Source organism: Callionymus lyra, chromosome 9 (genome assembly GCF_982586985.1).
Source record: "Callionymus lyra chromosome 9, fCalLyr1.hap1.1, whole genome shotgun sequence".
Taxonomy (NCBI): domain Eukaryota; kingdom Metazoa; phylum Chordata; class Actinopteri; order Syngnathiformes; family Callionymidae; genus Callionymus; species Callionymus lyra.
The window spans coordinates 3572198-3591996 of NC_141826.1; the positions used below are offsets into that span (position 1 = coordinate 3572198).

Below are 19799 nucleotides of genomic sequence, written 5' to 3' on the forward strand. Positions count from 1 at the left end.
ACAATGAAGTACTATTTAATATACAGCACAAAATAAACTGGATGTGATCTTGCAGTTACATGTTATACCGCTAAGTGGCAGCACACAGTCTTCTGAGCAGGCCGAAGAAGATTGATATGCGGAAGTATTGTCGTGTAAAAGAATAAACAACCATTTCTATAGACGTTGCAAGAGAAAAAAATGGAGAGTCCAGCAATAACATTTACCCTAGCCTACGCTGTCTTCTCGTTTTGCTTCGTGTTTACTCCCAATGAGTTCCGTACTGCCGGGTTGACGATTCAGAACATATTTTGGTCATGGCTCGGTAGCGAGGATGTGGGCTTCATCCAGTACCACGTCCGGAGGAGCAGCATCACAGTCCTGGTCCACTCTGCCCTGCCTTTAGGTAACAACTGTCACCCACTGTCACACCAAACACGTCATTGTGGCTATAATCTGAGTTTATGTGTAAACTTTGCTACTTTAAGGATATGATTTTCCAATTTATTTAAATTTCATTGGGTGCAACAAACTTAACCAGCTCATAGAACTGGGTCATCTCTTAATAATCTGGGCATTAATATCTCTTTTTTATATTGCCAGGCACTGCCAGCAAAAGCATTTCCCATGGTCAAGTTGAATGATCAGTAAAAATGACAAATGACATAAACAGTCTATTATATATTTCACATATATCCGACTCACCCTCATGTCAATTGAGGGTTGGGAATATTTTCAGAGTAATCTGTTCTTTTTAGAATTATAGACACAAATGTTTGTTCATTTTAATGTAGCAACTGAAGCTTAATTGTTTTTGTCTAAAAAGACACTTAAAAACATCCAAATGCTTCCATATGCTTTCATACTGCTCGTCTATAACGTCCCTTTTGTAGTGAAGCCTCGACATAAGAGATTTAGGCTGACGACCTGGTATCACCCACTCAAAACCAGCCTAAAATATAGTCTCTCTTTTCTGATCAATTCTTCTCATGACGAGGCTTTAATACAATAGGGGTGTTAATGACGAGCGTCAAGAGGAATTTGGATGTTTTAAAGTGTCTTTTTGGACGAAGACAAAGACAACTGAGCTTCAGTCGCTACATTAAAATAAACATACATTTTTGTCCATAACTCTAAAAAAGAACAATTACTCTGAAAATAATCCCAACCCTTAGTCGACATGAGAGTAGAAAATGAGTTTAGTTTGAATTATGAGTGAACGATTACTAACTAAAGTTTTATTTATAGTTTATTTATATATAGCATAAAGACAAACAAAGAAAGTGAACATTATGGAATAATATTTATTCAAGTCAAAGGGGTTTTGCGGCTCCCAGGGTTTTCTTTCATGTAGGAAATGGGTCCAAATGGCTTTGAGTTGTTAAGGTTTTCAACCGCTGTTCTAGCTGTTCTCATCTCACCACTGTTCCTTTTGCTAGGTTATTACTTGGGGATGTGTCTTGCTGATCCAGAACAAAACCTGCTATATGTTCACCAGGTGAGTGTACGTGCTTGAACCATTGCAGATTCAACAATCTATTTTGCTCTTCCTAATATCATATACGTTTATCTAGTTCAACTCTTGTATTTCAGTGTTTGTTTTGTAGGTGTTGCCTTCCTTCTTGTTCAACAATGATGTGAGGTGTTGCCTTGATTTGCCAGGTCGCCCTTATGAAATAGATCTTGATCTCAAATGGTCTGTTTGTCTGGTTAAATAAAGGTTAAATAAAATGAAATCACAAAACAAAAAGACGGTTCAACACCAAGACATATCTTAAGTATGTATAAAAAATATATATTATCACTATATCACAAAGATAACTCAGAAAAGATAAGAACAATTGAAAGGGATGTGTAGTGTAGATACAATAAATTACCCACACTTTTATGCAAGCTGAATTTTGATTTTTCTAACATTTTCACAAATGAAATTTGCCTGCTAAAGTGTTGAATATAGGAGAGCCATATCACAACGGAACTAATGATATAATGTCTGGATGATGGTTCTGATCCATTCAATATGTCCCACCAGGTGAGTGAAGGCTGGCGATTGATGTTCCTATCAGCTTTCACCCTCCAGTTGGCCAGCTGGATCCTGGTCTTCTACTGGTCGAGGGGTAACTGGTTCAACCATCCCATCTGCAGACGCCTGCAGGCGCACGCCAGGCCTCCGTATGGCAGCTGGGGCGCCGTGGCTTCCAACATCAACACTGAGTTCAGAGGCATTGATAAGTTTGCCACAGGAGCACCAGGAGCCCGAGTCATCATCACTGACAGCTGGGTGATGAAGGTCGGTATTAAGGTTTTGTTGGTTTAGTAGTTATGGGCCGATGAACCTTGACGAGGCATTGTCTTCATTTCAGTAGGTGGCGATTTCAGTTTAAAAATGTTGTCTCATGTTTTGATGTCAGCATATAAATGTGTAAACAAATCTAAGTGGCTGCTTCCTGAGCCGCGCTCTGACTGCGGTCTTCCTGCAGGTCACCACCTATAACATCCACATAGCCTCTCAGGAAGACTGCCATGTCACCGTGACGGAGTCAAGGAAGCACCAGTTCAGTCCGGACTCGCCCTCCCCGGTCCAGTATCTGACCTTGAGAGTCCACAGCATCAACCCTGCAGTCAAACCCTTCGACATCAGGTGCTTCTACTGAGGCGGTTCTGACAAGTCGGTCGTACTCATGATGACCAACTCTTCCATCAGGCTCATCTCCACTGAGTATGCTGAGCTCCGGGAGAAGCTGCACGCTCCCATCAGGAATGCTGCCAATGTTGTGATCCACCAAACCATCAGTGAACTTTTCCTGGAAACATTCCGTTCTCTGGTGGAGCTTAACCAGGTCTACACGCCCCCTAGCGGACAGGTGTGAGAGTGAAGGCGACTTGTTTTGAAACACGCTGATTGATGTAATCCTCCCATTGTTCCCCCTCAGGAAGTGGAGCCTTGTATCGGCTGCATGCAGGTTCCTGCTAACACCAAACTGGTCAAACTGTGCCAGTCTGAGGGTGAGTCTGTGTTTGCTTGAGATGGAGAAATGAAACTCTGTGAGAGGGTACTTGCGTCTAAATATTATGTGTTTCAGATTCGGCTGAGGAGTGCCAGGAGTGTTTCTGCAGGCCCATGTGGTGTCTCTCCTGCCTGGGTCGGTGGTTTGCCAGTCGCCAGGACCAACAAAGACCTGAGACCTGGTTGTCGGGCAGAGTTCCATGTCCCACCTGCAGAGCCAAGTTCTGTATCCTGGATGTGTGTCGGGTCCACTGACACGCATCCATGTGCACGCTTTGTTTGAAAAATGAATTTCTGGACAATGAGCTGGATTCAGTGTAACTGGATCAATGAGGCAGAGTGAGTGTGTGTAGCATTTTTAAAGCAACGATACGAGGTTGTTCTACACTTACTTCATGCCAAATTGTATTGTATTGTATAGTTGTGGGTCTGTCCACAGAAGCCACGTGTGATGCCAAATCAGCTACAGTCACGTTAAGCATTGTTATGAGAAAATAAAGTTTATTTTTTGTGATTGAAAAAAATCCTTGAGTTTATTTTTTGTTTTTCAAATCACTTCAGTGCTAAATGAAGTTGATGAATAAAGAAAAACCTTCATTATTTTTTAAATAAGAATATGTTAAAATGAAGAGATAATTATTGGAAAACATTCATTAGGCCATATTTTTAGGATGAAGGAAACAAACAAACACAATTATTTTCCCAATCTAGTGTTTTTAGGTAAAATAGCTAAATAAATAAATAAGAAAATTATATAATTTTCTTATTCCAATATGATTCGGTGTCGGTACTTTAAGAGTCCAGTAGATGGTGGTGTCTATTAAAAAACCCGTTGGTTTTCATTTACTGATTTTGCAATAGAGAGCGCCATCTAGTGGTCTCTGTGAATGAAGACACTGCATCGGGAACTGAACAGTATTAATCGTATTAATGTTATCTAGAATGATTTATCAGTGCAGTATCTTGTCCAATTTGCTTTTATAACCGTTTTTTCCTGCGCAATATGTATGAATACTTGATCACTCCTGCAGTGTCATACTCGAAGACAAACGTGTAAAATATTCTAACAAAAAGCTGACCTGTGGAGGACGTGGCTGTTGTTTTTTTTGTTCTGTAATTTTTCTTTATACGACTAGAAATTTCCGTGTGTACCAGGAAAAACAAATACTTAAATAACATTCCTAAAAAAGCGAGGACCTACATCAAGAAAACAATTCACAACTTTTGTTAAATCGTTTTCTGTCTATTTCGGGGATCTCGTGTCACGTAAATAAAGGTCATTCGTCATTTTATCTTTATGCAAACCCGTGTTTGTTTTTAAAAGATAATTAGGAACGGTTTCTTTTTTGTTGTTTAAAATAGTCAGCAATAGTACACGCTCTTGCTTTTGCAAGAGAAAACATAAATACTCTTGAATAAATCTATGAATGAGAGCAGAAAATAACACATTTTATTTAAACACTACCTTTTTGTCTGACTTTATGTTCAGGATGTCATTGTACTTCCAACATTGTTACAAAAACAGACAGCAATGTTCCTCCCTCATACATACAGAAGATGGCTTTAAGGTGTAGAACAAATGCAGGAATCTACAGAAAGTTCCAGATGTGATGACTTTACGGTTAACAATTAATTATAGTGTAACAAAAAGTTCATCTTGATAAATGCCTTGATTTCTCAAATCAAAATTAATAATTATTATTTAAAATATCTTTTCCTTGTGACATTTTATGTGGGTAGAAAAGCTTCTTGTTTATTATGGTTCTTTATTTTTTCTCATATAATGGATTTTCTTCAAAATACAATATTGTGAGTTTGTGATTTAAAAAAAGAAATGTCTCTTTTTATTTTATTAAAAGCCTCTTTCATTTTTTGTTGCTCCGGCATTCAACAACTTTGTCCACTTGTAGTCATACAAAAATAAAACGTGTGTGTTTTATGATTAAGTTCTTTTAGCATAAAAGTGCAAATTTTAACACATGTCAATTATTCCTGCCTCAAAAACTAACTTTGTTAATGTAAACAGATGTAAAGTAGTGATGGTCTGATGGAGCTTTATGATGCAGTGTCATTTTTTTAAGAGCCCACTAGATGGCGGTCTCTGCACTATATTTCTTTGTTTTGAACAACTGTTCTAATGAAACGTCATATCATTTTTAAACTGATGGCGCCACCTACTGACCTCTACACAACATGACACTGCTTCATGAAGCTTCACCTGCCCATCACTAAATAAAGTCACATGCTTCAGACTATGAAAGAAATGTTTGACGTACAACCAAAACCAACATTTTCAGGACAGATCAGCCAATACATCATGACTACTGTCGGCTCAAGTATTGATTACATAATCAAAACGTTGCCTTTGTAAGTTGTCTCTCGTCGGCAGTGGTCAGCAAAGGAAAGGTGGTTGATGTTGTGGTCTGATGTAGTCACACTGAGTTTTGTTACAGGTGACCTCCGGGTCCAGTTTGAGGAGGAGAACAACCTTCATGTCCTGTCCATCCAATAACCTCACACTGGACAGTTGAGTGATCCACATAGCTGAAATGTAACTACTTTTTTGTTATAAACAGTTGCCTAATGGCTTGAACTCTTCGTCTGCCAGATACATAAGTGGTGTGACTGACTTCCACAACACACCCACCGGCTCAAAAAAGCAGATATCTGTCACTGATGTGACAGGATTAGCCCATAACAGGCCTGGTCACTAGTTGGATGTGATTCTGGCAGATGGAAGTCTTATTAGTAATTCATAACAAGTTCAATGGAAAATTGAGCAGGTCTGTGTCAGCCACCACAGTGCAGGGTGAAGTCTTCTGCCCTTCCCCAATGTTCATGCGTCCTCCGACATTCTGCCAACCTGTCGACACAAAAACACATTTAGAACAGACACCTTCAGATTAAGATGTGTTGACAGACAGATTTAATACGTCATGGATGGATGGATGGATGGATGGATGGATGGATGGATGGATGGATGGATGGATGGATGGATGGATGGATGGATGGATGGATGGATGGATGGATGGATGGATGGATGGATGGATGGATGGATGGATGGATGGATGGATGGATGGATGGATGGATGGATGGATGGATGGATGGATGGATGGATGGATGGATGGATGGATGGATGGATGGATGGATGGATGGATGGATGGATGGATGGATGGATGGATGGATGGATGGATGGATGGATGGATGGATGGATGGATGGATGGATGGATGGATGGATGGATGGATGGATGGATGGATGGATGGATGGATGGATGGATGGATGGATGGATGGATGGATGGATGGATGGATGGATGGATGGATGGATGGATGGATGGATGGATGGATGGATGGATGGATGGATGGATGGATGGATGGATGGATGGATGGATGGATGGATGGATGGATGGATGGATGGATGGATGGATGGATGGATGGATGGATGGATGGATGGATGGATGGATGGATGGATGGATGGATGGATGGATGGATGGATGGATGGATGGATGGATGGATGGATGGATGGATGGATGGATGGATGGATGGATGGATGGATGGATGGATGGATGGATGGATGGATGGATGGATGGATGGATGGATGGATGGATGGATGGATGGATGGATGGATGGATGGATGGATGGATGGATGGATGGATGGATGGATGGATGGATGGATGGATGGATGGATGGATGGATGGATGGATGGATGGATGGATGGATGGATGGATGGATGGATGGATGGATGGATGGATGGATGGATGGATGGATGGATGGATGGATGGATGGATGGATGGATGGATGGATGGATGGATGGATGGATGGATGGATGGATGGATGGATGGATGGATGGATGGATGGATGGATGGATGGATGGATGGATGGATGGATGGATGGATGGATGGATGGATGGATGGATGGATGGATGGATGGATGGATGGATGGATGGATGGATGGATGGATGGATGGATGGATGGATGGATGGATGGATGGATGGATGGATGGATGGATGGATGGATGGATGGATGGATGGATGGATGGATGGATGGATGGATGGATGGATGGATGGATGGATGGATGGATGGATGGATGGATGGATGGATGGATGGATGGATGGATGGATGGATGGATGGATGGATGGATGGATGGATGGATGGATGGATGGATGGATGGATGGATGGATGGATGGATGGATGGATGGATGGATGGATGGATGGATGGATGGATGGATGGATGGATGGATGGATGGATGGATGGATGGATGGATGGATGGATGGATGGATGGATGGATGGATGGATGGATGGAAATCTCCAGAGGTATTAATAACGTTTATCTATCTATCTATGAAAGGATAAATTTAGGATTGGATAGATAGACGGATGAATGGATTGATAAATGGAGAGATAGACAGACGGACTGACGGACAGATAGATGAATAGACGGTAATGGATTGATAGATGATAGATGGATAGATAGATAAATTGGTGTAGGATAGTGGATGATGAATGGATGGATGAAAGATACTGGATGATAAATGGATGGATGGATAGATGGATGGATGGATGGATGGATGGATGGAGGGATTTATATATGGATCAATCAATGGATATACGGATGGATGGATGGATGGATGGATGGATGGATGGATGGATGGATGGATGGATGGATGGATGGATGGATGGATGGATGGATGGATGGATGGATGGATGGATGGATGGATGGATGGATGGATGGATGGATGGATGGAATAGACGGTAATGGATTGATAGATGATAGATGGATAGATAGATAAATTGGTGGAGGATAGTGGATGATGAATGGACACCTTCAGATTAAGATGTGTTGACAGACAGATTTAATACGTCATGGATGGATGGATGGATGGATGGATGGATGGATGGATGGATGGATGGATGGATGGATGGATGGATGGATGGATGGATGGATGGATGGATGGATGGATGGATGGATGGATGGATGGATGGATGGATGGATGGATGGATGGATGGATGGATGGATGGATGGATGGATGGATGGATGGATGGATGGATGGAAGGAAATCTCCAGAGGTATTAATAACGTTTATCTATCTATCTATGAAAGGATAAATTTAGGATTGGATAGATAGACGGATGAATGGATTGATAAATGGAGAGATAGACAAACGGACTGACGGACAGATAGATGAATAGACGGTAATGGATTGATAGATGATAGATGGATAGATAGATAAATTGGTGGAGGATAGTGGATGATGAATGGATGGATGAAAGATACTGGATGATAAATGGATGGATGGATAGATGGATGGATGGATGGATGGATGGATGGATGGAGGGATTTATATATGGATCAATCAATGGATATACGGATGGATGGATGGATGGATGGATGGATGGATGGATGGATGGATGGATGGATGGATGGATGGATGGATGGATGGATGGATGGATGGATGGATGGATGGATGGATGGATGGATGGATGGATGGATGGATGGATGGATGGATGGATGGATGGATGGATGGATGGATGGATGGATGGATGGATGGATGGATGGATGGATGGATATGGATGGATGGATGGATTTCCCGAAGGAAATCTCCAGAGGTATTAATAACGTTTATCCAGCTATCTATGAAAGGATAAATTTAGGATTGGATAGATGGACGGATGAATGGATTGATAAATGGAGAGATAGACAGACGGACTGACGGACAGATAGATGAATAGACGGTAATGGATTGATAGATGATAGATGGATAGATAGATAAATTGGTGGAGCATAGTGGATGATGAATGGATGGATGAAAGATACTGGATGATAAATGGATGGATGGATGGATAGATGGATGGATGGATGGATGGATGGATGGAGGGATTTATATATGGATCAATCAATGGATATACGGATGGATGGATGGATGGATGGATGGATGGATGGATGGATGGATGGATGGATGGATGGATGGATGGATGGATGGATGGATGGATGGATGGATGGATGGATGGATGGATGGATGGATGGATGGATGGATGGATGGATGGATGGATGGATGGATGGATGGATGGATGGATGGATGGATGGATGGATGGATGGATGGACAGATGGGTGGATGGATGTACAGATGGATGGATGGATTTCCCGAAGGAAATCTCCAGAGGTATTAATAACGTTTATCTATCTATCTATGAAAGGATAAATTTAGGATTGGATAGATAGACGGATGAATGGATTGATAAATGGAGAGATAGACAGACGGACTGACGGACAGATAGATGAATAGACGGTAATGGATTGATAGATGATAGATGGATAGATAGATAAATTGGTGGAGGATAGTGGATGATGAATGGATGGATGAAAGATACTGGATGATAAATGGATGGATGGATAGATGGATGGATGGATGGATGGATGGATGGAGGGATTTATATATGGATCAATCAATGGATATACAGATGGGTGGATGGATGGATGGATGGATGGATGGATGGATGGATGGATGGATGGATGGATGGATGGATGGATGGATGGATGGATGGATGGATGGATGGATGGATGGATGGATGGATGGATGGATGGATGGATGGATGGATGGATGGATGGATGGATGGATGGATGGATGGATGGATGGATGGATGGATGGATGGATGGATGGATGGATGGATGGATGGATGGATGGATGGATGGATGGATGGATGGATGGATGGATGGATGGATGGATGGATGGATGGATGGATGGATGGATGGATGGATGGATGGATGGATGGATGGATGGATGGATGGATGGATGGATGGATGGATGGATGGATGGATGGATGGATGGATGGATGGATGGATGGATGGATGGATGGATGGATGGATGGATGGATGGATGGATGGATGGATGGATGGTCTAATCAGAACCACATGCAACAACCCGGTGGTGATTGAAGTTCAGGATCATAGCTAGAAAGTCACAAAGAAGAAGAATGTTTTTTTTCCTGTTTTCCCTACACACAGACATAGAGACTCGGAAAACCCTGAAAAAAAAATGTAATTCTTGCCAGAGCCTCCCTCTGTCTTCCCTCTGTCTTTCTCTCTCACTTCCTTCGCTGCCCCCCCTCCCTCTGTCTTTCTCTCTCTCTTCCTTCGCTGCCCCCCCTCCCTCTGTGTCTCTACCAGCTGCTGCCGTCTGACAGACTGATGATGACTGTGTTTTTTCCCTTCCTTGTTTTAAAGTATGTTGGAGCAGATGGCCTGGAGAGCCCGGGTGGGGGAATGTGTTGGAGAGGTGGAGAGGCTGCTGGGGAATGTGCCAAGTGTGTGTGTGCTGCTGTGTGTGGGTGTGCGTGCGCGGCCTATTGCGGTGTGTGTGTGTGTGTGTGTGTGTGTGGTTTCAGTTCGCGTGCCTTCTCACTGCCCTCTGCCCTTCGTGGCGCCAGATCCACTTCCCCTCCACTCTAAACATCTGGTGTCTGGGACTTCAAGAACTCACACACACACACATGCGCACACACACACTCTCTCTCTCACACACACACACACACACACACACACACACACACACAGGCAGGAAAAGGCCCTCTAGTTTCCATCGAGCAGAACAGAGCGAAATCGGGGCTGGACAATATCAGCGTGCCTCATAAATGATAACCTTTTCACACCGAACCAAAGTCTCCAATAAACAAGACCCTTATACCGCTTTTGATAAAATAAAGGCTGTTCTTTAAAAAAAAATGTAAATTAAAGATGGTTGACATTTATGTACCATCAAAAGCGCCGACCAGGGGACATCATAAACAAAAGTTTTTTCATCCATCTATCCATTTTCTATCGCTTATCCCCTCATGAGTGTTGCGAGGGGGCTGGAGCCTATCGGGCCAGAGGCGGGGGACACTCTGGACAGGAGGCCACACAAAGACGCACACCTGGTGACGGTCTGATGAAGCTTCATGAAGCAGTGTCATTATTTTCAGATTTCCACTAGATGGCGGCCTCTACACTATTTTCCTTTGTTTTAAACAAAAACAAAAAAACTTGATTTTCTGGAACTCCTGTTGTGTTATCAGTTTTTATCTTGATCTATTAAGTATATACTTTATTGAATATTGTTTTGATTGTTTAAGCGCTTCGTGACCCTGGTCTGGAAAAGCGCTATACAAATAAAAATTACTTACTTACTTACAAACTGTTCTAATGAAACATCACATCATTTTTAAACTGGTGGCGCCACCTAGTGACCTCTAAACAACATGACACTGCTTCATGAAGCGCCATCAACACAACTGCACACAGTAGTGAATAAAAATATGACTTATAGACCAATCATTTATTCAAACCAAAAAAACGTTCAATAATACATATTCGTAGCCTTGTTTGATACTTAATAGAACATATCACTTGTGTTTTATTCTTCCAGGTCAGAGGTCATTCTTTCAGTGGAAGTGGCTAAGCCGCCTCCAACTTATGCCACGGCAGTCTTCTGTGATTCTGTCGCTGGAATCTCGGAACCCTCCTTCGCAGGACTTTCCGTCAGACCGCTGATGCTCTTCGGAATCCACCTGGTGACCGGGATCTCGTCCTCCTGTTCCTCGTCCTGCCGGTACTCCCCGTGCTGCTCGTAGCCTGCGTCGAACGCGAACTTCCCCGGACCCGCGGGCTTGTTGTTGACAAAGCTCCCCTTGAACCGGAAGTTGGCATGGATGTACTCTCCCGCCATCTCTATGTTGTTGTTGGCCCACATGCCTTTGTACTTGGAGCCACTTTCTCGGAAAAGATACGTCCCCTTGCCGTGCCTCATGTCTCGCATCCAGTCTCCTTCGTAAGTGTCTCCGTTGGGGTAAGAGTAGACCCCCATACCGTGTTTAAGATCCTCGAGCCAAGAGCCTTCGTATTTGGATCCATCGGGGTAGTAGAAGACACCTTGCCCTTGTTTCTTGTTGTCAAAATACTCTCCAACAAACTTGGCGCCGTTCTTGAATCGATACGTTCCCTTCCCGCGTCTCTTTCCTCTTTGATACTGTCCGTCATAGATGTCTCCGTTGGGAAGGAGGGCCTTCCCCATTCCGTGCCTCTCTCCGGCTTCATTCCTGTCACCTTCGTACTCCCCGAGTTTGTTGGGATTATCATCAAATTCTTCAGAATTGAGATCCGACATGTTGGTGGAAAAGTGTAGCTGAAGCTAGGCTTTCCTCTGTTCCACCCAAAATCTGTCTTTTTTTATTGAGTCCATAAAGTACTTTGTAATCTTGGCTGTCTTTGTTTCAAGGTGTCAACGCCTTGTTTACAATATCATACATGATAAAGACCCTGTTGTGTTCAAGCTTTATAAGATTACTAGTTTATAACATAAGGCCTTTATCTAATAATACAGTTAATCTGTCTGTACTCACGTTTTAATTAAATTCATAAATGTAAGTAGAAGGTATTTTAAAAATATGACATCAAAGGCAGATGTGTGACAATCATAGTTATTAAGTTTTATGTCGTAAATTATTTATGCCTCTTGCTATTTAAATTTAAATCAATATATAAATACATTACCATTGCCATTGTTACTATGTGTGTCACTAAAATAAACTTGCATGTACATAACACAAGGCTGGCAATTATTACTTCTGGATTCTAGTACTGTTACAATGGCAATGCAATTGTACATTAAAATGTGGGAAACCAGTCAGGCTTCTGAAATGATGGGTGTTTAACTCGCACCAAACCACCACTGTCAAACAGGAAGCAAATTTTCTGAAACGTACCACAAGAGATACATGATAGTGTTTTCTTTGGTCCAAATGTTCTTTACTCTTTTTCGGTGGCATAAGTTGTCAGTGAGCATTTGCTTGGTCATTGGTCGGCCTGCTTTGCTCTTGCTGATGAGGTTTACTCTTCTGGTGTCCATAAGCACGAAGAAAATATTCCAGTTAATGAGGATGAGAAACAAGATTACCTGGACAGGTGATACAGAGATACAGCTAGCTATGACACCTGTCGATAGTTTTGATGAAACTTGTTAATGTGTGAAGGCTGTAAAGCTAGAACATCTAGTATTTTGTTTGCATGTATTATTATTATTGATTAAAAAACTAAAATAAACAACAGTTGCACATACTGACTGTTTTTTGTATTTATTATTATTATAATTGATTAAAAAAACAACTAAAATAACAGTTGCTGTCAGTATTTTTGTATTTATTTTAAATGCATTATTATTATTAATGTTATTAATCATTATTATTCTTGGCCAGGCTGGAACATAAGTGTAAATGTAGCCAGAAGTGAATCAGAACAACACCTCCTTCAGTTCAAACTGGCAGAACTATTCTTTTTAAACTTGGCTCATAAGTTCAGTAATCAACCAAGAAGCAACAGATACTGAATACAATCTTCATTAATATTGATTAAACTGACTTCCAAGACGTCTGACCTTCCATATATGATCAACATGATTTAGTGACTTCTTCCTTTATTGTGTCTCAACCAAATCACACCCTGGATGGAGTGAGTAAGGCTTATTGGAACAGCACCATGGACTCACCTTCCTCTTCTTGCTGCGGCCCTCGGCCTGCAGTGTCCGTGTGCACTGTTCCACACACTGAGAGAAGGTCACGCTGCTGTGGTCAGGACTGTAGTCCAACTCCGCCAGCTGAGCCAGGGACAGGATGTAGTTGCAGGCGATGCGTAGGATGGCCAGCTTGGACAGCTTCTGTCCGTACGAGTAGCAGGGAACCTATGGGGGAGAAGGGTGAGGGATGGCCAAGAATGTATTAGAGATATTATATGCGATCGCGCCTCACCTGCTTCCGCAAGGCCTCAAATGCAGCACTGATGGTGTGAACTCGAGTTCTCTCCCGGGCATTGGCCAACAGCCTTCTGGTCTGCTGGATGGCTTTAACCTCTGGAACATGTCCGTGTCCGTCACCACCAGCTCGCTTTCTGGGCGACTCCTGAGAGTAAAGGTCAAAATGAACCAAGACGTGAAGGTAATAGATATTTTAATAATATATAATTTTTAAAAGAAATACACAACTTATTGAATACAATTATTGAATGAAAATACATCATTTTATTATTTAATTTAATTTTCATAGTATTACAATTAAATAGCATTATTCTCAAACTATAATTTTTAAAGAAAAGATATGTCAAAAAAGAAAATCTAAATCAAAGTTTCATTTAAATTGTTAAATTTAACCACTCATTATTCTGATGGCATTGTTATACATTCATGGAAGATTCACAGAACATTTAAAATGTTGAGAGTAAGATAAGGGAAAATGCTAAAATAATCAAAAAACAACAATATGTCAGATTGAAATAATTTTAATTTTAATATTACTCTTTTTTTTTCTTAAAATGATCATATTTATTACAATGACATTTAAATTAGTATTCATTACATCAAACATCTGATGGAAAAATAATATCAGCTGGTTTATAAAATAAAAGAACTGGTCCTTCAAAACAACAAAACATGTCACACACTAGACAACATGATAACAGGTTTGTCTTATGAAGTTTATGTCTTGTGAAGTTCATGTCTAATGGAGTTTATGTCTTATGAAGTTTATGTCTAAGAAGTTTATGTCTATTGAAGTTTATGTCTAATGAAGTTTATGTCTATTGAAGTTTATGTCTTATGAAGTTTTTTTTCTGGCAGTCCCACTCTTTTCCCTTTGAACCTGGAGCTGGTAACAATGGTAGCTAGGCTGCTACTTGAGGTATCTCCACTGCTGCTGGCAGCAGAGGAAGAGACATAAACCAGGCAGAGGTAGACCTAGTAGTTAGTAGTCATTAACTTAGCTGTAATTGCAACTTTACAACGACTTTTTACACCCAATAAAAGCATGCGAATCTGAGAAACTGAGCAGGAACATGCAGTTTGAAAGCAACATGATTTGGTGCTCACAGTGTGTTTTGTATTCACTCAGGAATGTGACAGAATGTAGCACCATATGTGTGTCTTTGTATGACACTGGAGCTGCTGTCAACAAGAGAGAGGGGAAGCTGTTCATCCATAATGGGTCATATGCCCATGTTTAATGCCACCAAACATGTCATTTAAAGAAAAACGAAATTGACCTCTCAACCTCTAACACATCTTTAACCCTTTAGCTGTTATCTCAGGGTCAAGGTGACCCAAAGGCCCGAAAACGCTAAAAACAAATGTGTTTGTGGTATCCCCTTGTGTTGTCTCTGGGTCAAGGTGAACGACCTTGACCCAGAGTCAACACAATGGGTACCACAAACACATTTGTTTACAGGCCTTCGGGTCATTTTGGCCCCGAGATAACACAAGGGTTAATACATCATCTCACATTCCTGCTGCCAACACTGCAGACAAAATCACAAAGATACACCAAAATGTATTAAAACAGGGGTCGCAATACAAGAGGTCGCAGTAACTATTTAAAAATGTATATACTGTATATATTAAAAATATATACTGTACATATACAGTAGCTTTTCTTGTTGTACTCTGTCTTTGTAACTTAATTATTATAGTGTATACTTCATATATTACTTCATTATAGGTTATCCATCATATTAGGTCTGTTTTAATTTCTTTACTTGATGGTCCCTCACAACTGTACAGTTTAGAATGTTGAATATTATCTCAAGAAATGTAGTTGCCAACCCCTGATCTTTCTGCTTCAAAAATGACTGTCAAAGTGTGGAAGCAGAGAGAGCCCTCATCTTTTAATCAAAGCTACATGTTGCACAGTGAACTATCAAGGCAGCTCCTGGCACATGTCCAAGCAAACTAAATGCTACAGCTCCTACTCTGACCCTGGACTCACACCAAAGGCAGTGGCGGCACATCTGATGTTTGCCACCTGGAAAATAGAACTAATGCAAATCAATAAGAGGATTTACATGAAAAGAGGGGGGATCATTTTCCGCCAGCTCAGGGGCAGCGATCGCTCAGGCAGGACAGAAGTGAAAAAAATAAAGCGTGAAATTACAAAAAAAAACAACATAATCCCTAATTTTTGAAAGGATTTCCCCAAGGTATCTAAACAGTTCTATCTCAATAAAGTTAGTTTCTTACTTTAACAGAATAAAATATGAAGTTAAAGCGCAACAGACAAATGTGTTGTATTTCTCAAGAATGATGTGATTTAGTGGATTGATGAGGTGTGCAGCCTCATCACTCCCCATCACTTAGTCGCCAAAATACAAGGTTCAGCGTGCAACGCTCAGCCGCTTTTATTCCAGTGTTATTTCAAAGTAAGCAAATGTGCTCTCACTTCTATATATTTGGGGGTTTTGACTAATCACCGCAAAAAAGTTTCAAAAACTGTAGGCATTGTTTTCAAATTTCAAATTGTTTTTTTTCCAATAGACAATACATACAGCATTTTTTTTATAAAAAAAATAAATTAAATAAATTAAAATAAAAATAAATTTAAATAAATTAAAAAAAAATTTTTTTTAATAAAATAAGAACAAGAACACAAAGAGAAAGAACAAGATGACACAATCTAAGTCTAAAGATAAAGACAAAGAACATAGATCAAAGAAAAACAACAAAGACAAAGGATACAAAGACTAACATAGAACAGAACATCCAGATACTTTCACTCCACTCCTGCCCCCGAACTCAGAATTGTACGATTTAATAGCCCGAGGAATGAATGAGTCCTTGAGTCTATTTGTTTTTCTATTTGTATTCTCTTAGAGATGAGATTGTCCCATGAGATTGTCCCCCGTTTCATAGCCCTTTTATTTAGAATAGCAAAGACAAAGGTCTTGATTGCCACCTAGTCTGCAATGCTATGGGGGTCCTTCGGGGCCCCCTTGGGCTTCAATTATGGGGAAACCTGTTGCTAGGGCTACGACAGTAGAAGCCTATCTGGGTCCTGAGTGCATGCCAGATAAATACAAGCCTAGGTGGAGCCAAAGTTACCAGACGTACTCACAGTGATGTGCTGATGAAGCTTCATGAAGCAGTGTCATGTTGTTTAGAGGTCAGTAGGTGGCGCCATCCGTTTAAAGATTATGTGATGTTTCATTAGAACAGTTGTTCAAAACAAAGGAAAATAGTGCAGGTAGCGCCATCTAGTGGACTCTGAAAATAATGACACTGCTTCATGAAGCTTCAGACCCTTACTATAAGAGGGACAGAAAAGTGTTACTACTGTACAAAAAACATTTCAAAGTAAAACACCCATCAGAGTCTGATCATCAATATAACATTAATGACATAAAATGCCTCACGGAGCCTAAACACTAAGGGTATCTTCTGGAGACCACATTTCTGTTGACTCACCTTTGGGGAGTGCTCCTGAGCTTCAAGGTGATCATGGAAATGGCTTATCTGTGGGGCTCGGGACACAGGCACAGAATGTGGCGGGGTGAGGGGGAAGACCTGGTGGTTGGGCGAGAGGCTGCCGCTGCTGGATGACAGGGTGAAGGCAGAGCGAGGTGCGAGTTTGAATCTATTGGTGAGCGGCTGAGAGATGGCTGTGGGCCAGTGGCCGATTTCTGGACTTGAGAAGGGGGTGGCGGGCTGCTGGCTGAGCTTGGATGTGATGGCAGGTACAGAGTTGCTTATCCTCATGTCAATCGCCCCCACCGGAGTCATGCTGACCTCCGGCGACAGGATCCCAGGAGCCTCCTGTGACAGCATCAGGTGTCTCTGCAGCGGAGCTAACCTGCTGACGTGACACGGCTCCACGTGAGGCTCCTCGACGGAGTCCAGGTCGGACATGTCGGCGGGGTAACCCTTCATCCTGTCCGGCTCCGGGCTGCTGAAAAGCCTTTTAGGCTCACGGGACTTTCTCTTGAACTTCTTGTTAGTGCTTGGCACAGAGATCAGCACTGGCTCTTTGCTGCTGGCCGTGTTCCAGGAACTACTCAGCGGATGGGGGTCCTTCATTTTCACAGTTTCATCCACAGTTGAGGCAAGAGTGAAAAAACTTAAAAAAAAAAAAAGTTCAATTGCACTTCATCATTCACCGTCCAGCAGAAAAGTTTAAGCCGTCCACATTTTAGTTTCTCCTCTGCAGACTCAGGAACAGAACTTAAGTGGACTCTAAAACAAATCCTTAAAAAGTCCCACCTCCCTGATAAAAGCTGTCAAAAGTGTAACACAAGCTGTTCAAGTCATGTGTGTTACTTCAACTTGTCCAGGAGGTTTTTCTGTGGCTCCAGTCTGTCTGCATTGCAGCATCCTGAATAATCCGCACTAGTACACAAAGCTGTGTAACATCTGCTGCCCCGCACTCCACCAGGACTCCAACACAACTTTTTTTTTTTTCTCCTCAGCTGTGAAGGTTTCTTTTTGTGAGAGAACTCCAGCGCCGGCGCTACAGCCGAGCTGTCTGAGTGTGGCTCCAGTCAGTCTGCATAGTCTGCTCTGTGAATAACCCACACTGACACACACACACACTGACACACACAGACACTGCTGTTGCACTCAGCAAGCACGGGGGTTACAAACCTCACTAACACAGAATAGATAGAGTTTCTTCAACGCTAATCGAGACACTCAGAAATAAAGAATCCGGCTCAGTGATCGAGTGTCAAAGGTCAGATTGAACCTGGTGTGATGAGAAGTCCTCGCGGGTTCACATGTGACGCTCCAGGATGCAGACAGTCCAGTGTGTGAGGTTCTCGGCAATCCTCATCCGACAGGACATCCTTATCTTGAGCACCTGTGAGCCCGGTGTCTGATGACCCGTAAATGCAGCGTGGTGTGTTCAGGGTCCACGCTAGAGAAGTTCTACTCAAGTGAGTGACTGCAGCTGTTGGTCAACTCTCCCTCTCTCTCTCTCTCTCTTTCTCTGTCTCTCTCTCTCTCTCTCTCTCTCTCTCTCTCTCTATCTAGATACCCCTCACCCCTCCCCTCTAAACCTCCCATAGACACACATCTTATGAAGCATATGATGTAGAAATTACTATTAACTACACAATAACTTTTTTTTATTTTACTTCAAAGAACATTTCATCAGCCAGTTAGAAAATGTAAAAGGAAACTTAAAGTAGTCAAAAAAAGAATACCATCTTGTGATAACGCTTCACATTATGTTACAGTCACTTCTTAGTGTTATGTGATAGTTTTACACAATGCCTCATTTCCTTCTCCCTCTTTCCAAATCAGCCCACTTCCCAAGTTGGCAGTTCTCTGGAATCTCAACACAGCATCACCACCAGACGGACGGGTGGCGACTGAAGGTTTCAGTTATGTTGTACAACCCTGCAGATATTTAAATTGTTCAGAAGTATTTTCTAAAAGTTGGCATTTCTGTCCTAAGATATACAAGTTTTTTTTCCAGGAAAAACTATTCAAGTGCACATTTACAGTGTTCTGTGTTTGATTGACAGATATTTCAGAGGGTAAATCCTTAATGACCCCTGCTCTACACTGCTTTCCCTAATCTTCCTGTCTTTCCTTTCTCCCCTCTCCTTTTTCTCTCCCACCTCAGCTGGTCATAGCAGAAGATCTTTCACATTAAGGCTGGTTCTGTTTGAGGTTTCTGCCTGTTAAAAGGATGTTTTATTCTCAATAATTATTTAAACGCCAAATGCTTGCTGATTTTAATTCAATCTGATCTGTTTTTGTTTTATCATATAAAGTGCAGCTTTAACTTTAAAGTGTCTTGAGATAACTCTTGTAATTTGGCACAGAATTGAAGGTGTCCCTCCATTAATATAAGAGTTTAAATCTTTATCTGATTCGGCCTCTCTTTGAAGTTGTTAAAATTTCTGAAAATATATTTTCAGTTCCAAGTACTTAAAGATACCAAACGTAAACGTTGCTCTTGTTGATGTTTCTATACATTAACTACAAAGATTTGTCTATTATTGTCTAATATGTTGCTGATTAATCA

General features: G+C 41.5%; 3 protein-coding genes across 3 annotated transcripts; 1 reads left to right on the forward strand and 2 right to left on the reverse strand.

Annotated features, from left to right (window-relative positions):
• The first annotated feature begins 142 nt into the window (after positions 1 to 142).
• tmem129 (transmembrane protein 129, E3 ubiquitin protein ligase) lies at positions 143 to 3510 on the forward strand. Its single transcript, XM_087798885.1, has 7 exons — positions 143 to 385; positions 1419 to 1477; positions 2012 to 2269; positions 2460 to 2620; positions 2684 to 2843; positions 2913 to 2985; positions 3063 to 3510. Exons 1-7 carry the CDS (start codon positions 181 to 183, stop codon positions 3239 to 3241), a joined length of 1095 nt encoding a protein of 364 aa, XP_087655011.1. The 5' UTR covers positions 143 to 180; the 3' UTR covers positions 3242 to 3510.
• A 972-nt stretch (positions 3511 to 4482) lies between these two features.
• atoh8 (atonal bHLH transcription factor 8) lies at positions 4483 to 18683 on the reverse strand. The gene is made up of 4 exons (XM_087798573.1): positions 17237 to 18683; positions 13761 to 13910; positions 13502 to 13693; positions 4483 to 5849 (listed from the first exon to the last, which is right to left on the reverse strand). Exons 1-4 carry the CDS (start codon positions 17843 to 17845, stop codon positions 5823 to 5825), a joined length of 978 nt encoding a protein of 325 aa, XP_087654699.1. The 5' UTR covers positions 17846 to 18683; the 3' UTR covers positions 4483 to 5822.
• LOC148071496 (radial spoke head 1 homolog) lies at positions 11326 to 12147 on the reverse strand. Its single transcript, XM_087799130.1, has one exon. The coding sequence runs from the start codon at positions 12122 to 12124 to the stop codon at positions 11432 to 11434; it is 693 nt and encodes a 230-aa protein (XP_087655256.1). The 5' UTR covers positions 12125 to 12147; the 3' UTR covers positions 11326 to 11431.
• Positions 18684 to 19799: the final 1116 nt, after the last annotated feature.